The following is a 6,000-nucleotide window of genomic DNA, read 5'->3' on the forward strand; positions in this document are numbered from 1 at the left end:
CCTAGAATATAATTGCTGCAGCTGGATTGGTCACCTTCTTTTAAACAAACGACTTCATCCCTAATCCATTCTGACTCATTGGAGGGGGGGGGGGGGCGAAGACTTATTAACTGATTCTATTTTTAGTTTGCATTATTTTACGTCTTTTAAATTTGTGTAAACACTAATGACAGCATCACCGGTGACGTTCACGTGAAGAAAGGCAAAAAGACTTGCGCTGAACGGAGCGCAGCCTCTGACGCGGTTTTGTTCTGCAGCGCGTCTGGCGCTCTGGGATATAAAACCAGGCGCGCAACTGAGCGCACAGAAGAGCAGAAGAGACGCCTCAGGAGACAGCGCGCAAATCTCCCTCTGAACCTCTGGGAAATGTAAGTACATTGATATTTGATTGATATTTGTTATGAAACTTCTTTTAAAGTCTCTCCACATGACTTTTGATGATTGTCTGCTATAGTTATGCAGCTTCAAGAGTCTTTATTATAGGAAATCTATTACTAATAATAATGTTTTTAACTACCAACTATTCAAGATGCAAGATGTTTATTGTCACGCCGGTTGTACAGGTTTTTGCTGGGAAGCTCCATTAAAATAATAAATTATATTACATTTACATTACAATTACATTTACATTACAATTATAAAGAAGAAATACTTTGTACAATGGCATATTACGAATATATACAGGCATATTAAGAACATATACAGTATATACAGTATAAGATATGTTTTTGTGTGAGAAGGTGTCGTATGAATTATCTATTTAAAAGTCTGATGGCCTGGGGGAAAAAAACTGTTCCTCAGTCTGCTGGTGAGAGTCCTGGGGGTCCGGTATCTTCTACCAGAGGGCAACTACATATTTATTTCTTTCAAACAATGGCTCAAATAAAAAATAACAATAACTTTAAAACGGAAAAGGGGAATTTAAAGTGATCAAAGGTGTGGATTAATTGTTTGCACATTGTTTGCACACCGGCAATATTTGCACTATCTGTTTATATCATGTTTATTTTCGGTTATAGCTTATTTTGTATATTGTATATTGGTAGAAATTAAATGTTTTTATTCTTATTTTATTCTAACGTTTTTATCTATTCTTTTGTTATTATACTGTTTAACTTGCACCAACAAAACCAAAGCAAATTCCTAGTGTATACCTCTTACACCTGGCAATAAACACGATTCTGATTGTGACTAAGAGTTCTTACTTGTCTCCTCTGGATCAGATGCATCCTAACTTGGTGAGCTGGTTGGGGACTGTGGGCTTCCTGCTGTGGGCGCTGCTGTGCCTGGGCAGCCTGACGGAGGGATACCCGGTGAAACCGGAGAACCCCGGGGATGACGCCCCGGCGGAGGATCTGGCCAAGTACTACTCAGCCCTGAGACACTACATCAACCTCATCACAAGACAGAGGTAGGCGGACTTTAATTACACCTCTCTGCAAGAAGATAAGAGAACAGAAAGCTTATTAAGAGAGCTGGAGATGATTTGATTTCAGCTTTAATCTGATTATTTACAAGGGATACTACTCCTCAAATGATTGGTAATATTTGTCCACTGGCTGGTACACATTATTCTAGTCTTATTTAATTCTATTCTGTCCAATTCTACAAATGTCTAATGAGATGGCTGCTATCAAATGAAACATGCTTGTAAGTTCAGTGGTTCTTCAGTATTCTTCCACTTTAAGCTATATTTTCTCCCATAGCTCTAAATACTGTACCAGTTCCAAGTTCTGCTGAGTAGGAATGCAGGATTTAGTTATTTATTTTTCATGTTTATCATCATGGCTGCAAGGTTCTACAAAAAATGTGAAAAAAACTAAAATATTTTCTTCAGTTTCTCTGCCATAATCCAACTAACAATGGTCTCTAGGAAAATGTCCTCAATAATTGGCATTGATTTATTTCCATGGCATTGATCCATAATTCTTGGAGGTTCTACAATCAAATAAGATATTTAATGTGAAAAAGATTATATTTTCTTCAGTTTGTCTGCTATCATCCAACTAACAATGGTCTTTATAGGAAACGTTCCTCGACATTTGGCTTTTTTTTTAATTTTCATGTTTGTCATCATGGCTTCAAGATTCTACAAAAAAATAGTATATTTAATGTGAAAAAAATATATTTTCTTCAGTTTCTCTGCTATCATCCAACTAATAATGGTACTTATAGGAAACTTTCCTCAACATTTGGCATTTTCTGTTATGTTCTTGATGTGATAATCTGATAAAAAAAAAGCTCAAACATTTGACATCAAACAAACAAAGTTCACCTAAAGCTTTGCCTGTTGCAGCTTCCAGTCTACGTCCTGCTGGTCTGGCTGCAGCTTCTCACACCCCGCTGCCCATTTACCACCTGTAAAAAGAAAAACCTGGGGAGAAATGACTGCCATGGCCAGCATGGTGTGTCCAATCACCCACAGTTTTCAGCTTTCTTCTGAATGTCAGGGGCTTGCATACCGGCTGCAGGCGTTAAGCCACCCGGGGGGGAGAAGAGCGCCGGCACAGTTTATCATCTGAGGGACAGAAAAGGGAAATATGACCACCTGCTATGCAACTCCTGTCCGCCCTTGCGGAGTCTCGGTCTGGCTGTGTTCAGTCTTCACTGAGATTCTAATTAGAGTTATGACACAAGGACACGCAGAGTAATAGTTTCCATTATTTATTGCCCTGTGCTCAATCCAGTCTCTTTTTTCTCTGATGTTTTTCCATTTGACATCCCAAAGGTCCATGTTGGTGCTATGCCCTTTAAATTACCATCTGTCTGTCTCTCTTTCTGTGTCTCAGGTATGGAAAGAGGTCCAGTCCTGAGATTCTGGACACACTGGTCTCAGAGCTGCTGTTGAAGGAAAGCATAGACGCGCTCCCACAGTCAAGGTGTGTGTGTGTAAAACTGTGAGTGTGACATTGTTGTAACTCTCACAGGAAGCTGACCTGACCTTTGCTTCTCTCTCTCACCAGATATGACCCATCATTGTGGTGATGCTGTCATCAGTGTTGGCTCCACCTCACCGCTGACATTCTGACCTCTACACATCCGTCACTACATACCCTCCTACACCAAACGACCACCCTGCCTCTGTCCCTTTTACCTTCATGAGCCGCCACGTATATTCAACCCCTCCTCCTTACTCATCAGCTACAGTCACAACTGCTTGTGCCATAAAATTGTAAATAGTTTATTCAGAGTTCTCATCTGTGAAACATAAAAGTAATGTGGGGGAGGGCATGTTGATTGTATTGTATAATTGTGCTATTAAAGATTAATTGTTTGAAGAGATGTATTTTTTGCATCTGTTTTACAGGCGGAATGGATCACATTTGAATCAGATTTTGGAAAGTTCTCTTGAAACAAACTGAGGGAGTCAGGGAGTTGATTCACTAAACCATGGAAAAGTCTAATGTTTCAAAATGTCACCCAGGCAGAGGTTTTTTTGGGGGGGGTTTGGGGGGGATGCCACAATGATTGATGGCTGACATTGTCTTGAATATTCTGTGTGATTGATTATTCGATAAAGGTCACCCAGTGGTCAGATTAGAGACAACGTTGATCCTGAATGCTCCCCTGACGTCAAAATGACTTTTACAACTGCTCTCCTGACACATCTCAGACACTGTTCGCTTAATGTCTTCCCTTATGATGAGATCATGTTTGGACTTGCTGTGCCACACCTTGCCTCCCTGCTGAAATCCATGACTGTAGCAGCTAACATAGCTCCCTGACACTGGATAATGGAGCAAAAGGTGCAGTTAAATTGGGTCTAGCAAGGCCTTAATGGTCCAGTAAAAGCTTATATACTCAGAAAACATCAGTCACTTTGAAGCTGCCAATTGGGTAGCTAATGGCGCTCTCTTGTGGCCATAAGGATAAGTACCTACTCTGAAACTAAATGAAGGGAGAAATGGCATTTCCAGTAGCATTATTGCAATTACACGAGTGGTTAGCCTACCGCAACCTGACATCAAATCAGCCCATAGAGCACAAATCAAGCAGTTAAGAAGAAGCACTGCAGACACACAGTCTGCAATGGAAATGAGATAACCCAAAAGGTTCTTGGTATTCATGTGGTGGTTCAACATTTTACCCTTAGTGTGGAATGAGTATTCAATCATTAATAAAATAGAAGCTAGTATGACACTCAATCATGAGTTGAAGACTTGACTTGAATTAATTCTAGATATAAATTAGAATCAGGTTTATTTCGCCGAGTATATACATACATGGAATTTGACTCCGTTTTGTATGCAGCTCTCTGCATGTACTTGCACAGAATAGAAATAACAGAATAATAGAATACAATAATACAAATAAAAAGAAAAGAAAAAATATAATGTCTATACACATGTGTACAGCATGTGTATATGTGGAGATGTATGTGTACTGTATATACAGTGAGTATGATTTATGTTTACAGTGACAGGTATGTACATATTCAATATACCTTATATATAAGGACGTACCAATGGGAGAGCCTATGGGTTGCCAGTGCAGGCCATCCCACCCCAGAGTACAACTCACAGTGGTGAGTCAGAGCTTTACAATTTGTGATGAACCTTAAGGATGCATTGTAAGCTACATCAAGCATATGAAGGCACCGAGCAGAGGCGTGCATGTACAAAAAAAAAAGAGCTAAAGTAGCCTACTTTAATAATCATAGCCTAAATCAGCTATTCTCAACCACTGGGCCAGGGCCCACTGTTGGGCCTCAGAGCACCACATAGTGGGCCGCGAAGGTAGTGCCAAATGGTTAGATTAACCTGCTATTCTGTATTTCAGAGGTTGTAGCGGGCTCAGTTTAAGAGCTAGAGTGAAGATACTGGTATACTGGTATGAAACTAGAAAATCTAAGGAATCCATTGGTACCAACCATGTCATATTAGCTTGTCGGGAAGGAGGCTCAGTAACGCTCCAAATTTACGCAATATTTTGGCGAGTAAAAACTTGCATGGCCATTTTCAAAGGGGTCCCTTGACCTCTGACCTTAAGATATGTGAATGAAAATGGGTTTTATGGGTACCCACGAGTCTCCCCTCGGATGCAGTGACACAAAATGGAACGTTTTGTAATGTTGGAGACAACCCTGCACCAGTAAAAGCTCCAAAGCGTGTGATGAGGAAATATGATCCTGAATACTTTGGATTCATAATGGCAGGGAGTGATGGGTGAGGGTAAGCTGAATATTTAAGATTCAAGATTCAAGATTCAAGATTCCTTTATTTGTCATTTTTATGCTCCACATTAAAACGAAATTGTGTTTCTTACATCCACCACTCAGAAATTCAGTGCAAAACAATTGGTGAGAACTATAAAGTAATCAACTAATAATTAATATAAGATAAGATGAACCTTTATAAATCCCTGGAGGGAAATTCAGGTGTCAAAGCAGCAACATCAGCAAACAGAGTGAAACACAGGAGAGGTAAAGGTATACAAAAATTATAAAAACAATAATAGAGATATAAAAGATACAGAGTGAATTGGTGAACATAGTGTATGCAGTCCGTCAATAAATAAATGTAGTATGTGCAATAAATAAATGTAATATGTACATGTGTGCAGTCTATAAAGTGGTATATAGGATGTATAGTGTAAGTAAGTGTAAAGTGCGCCAGTGGTTAGAGTCCAAGATGGTTGCAGATAGTGCATGTTTAAAGGGAGATAGTGCATGTTTAAACTTCTTTAAAGGTCCCATATTATGCTCATTTTCAGGTTCATACTTGTATTTTGTGTTTCTACTAGAACATGTTTACATGCTGTAATGTTAAAAAAAAACGTTATTTTCTTCATACTGTCGCCCTGAATATGCCTGTATTTACTGTCTGCCTTAAACACTTTTAGTGCATATCAACGGAATTGCGACGGAATTCCAACAGAATTGTGTTGCTAGGCAACAGCTTGGGTCCATGTGTACTTCCTGTCAGTTGATGTAATTCACATACACTGCAACCAGGAATAAACTGGGACACATTTAGAATGTTTATGCTTAAAACTGGGTAA

The 6,000-nt window shown here is 39.4% G+C and overlaps 1 protein-coding gene across 1 annotated transcript; it reads left to right on the plus strand.

Annotated features, from left to right (window-relative positions):
* Positions 1 to 214: 214 nt before the first annotated feature.
* Positions 215 to 3,278, plus strand: npy (neuropeptide Y). Its single transcript, XM_074614067.1, has 4 exons — positions 215 to 368; positions 1,224 to 1,411; positions 2,790 to 2,879; positions 2,964 to 3,278. The coding sequence occupies exons 2-4, from the start codon at positions 1,224 to 1,226 to the stop codon at positions 2,983 to 2,985; spliced, it is 300 nt and encodes a 99-aa protein (XP_074470168.1). The 5' UTR covers positions 215 to 368; the 3' UTR covers positions 2,986 to 3,278.
* The last annotated feature ends 2,722 nt before the right edge of the window (positions 3,279 to 6,000 follow it).

The sequence above is a fragment of the Sebastes fasciatus genome, chromosome 17, assembly GCF_043250625.1.
Source record: "Sebastes fasciatus isolate fSebFas1 chromosome 17, fSebFas1.pri, whole genome shotgun sequence".
In the NCBI taxonomy this organism is placed as follows: Eukaryota; Metazoa; Chordata; class Actinopteri; order Perciformes; family Sebastidae; genus Sebastes; species Sebastes fasciatus.

Coding starts and splice junctions, on each gene's coding strand:
- npy (XM_074614067.1), top strand. CDS start 1,224: ATGCATCCTAACTTGGTGAGCTGGTTGGGGACTGTGGGCTTCCTGCTG. Junction 1,412..2,789: donor AACCTCATCACAAGACAGAG/GTAGGCGGACTT, acceptor TCTGTGTCTCAG/GTATGGAAAGAGGTCCAGTC. Junction 2,880..2,963: donor GACGCGCTCCCACAGTCAAG/GTGTGTGTGTGT, acceptor CTCTCTCACCAG/ATATGACCCATCATTGTGGT.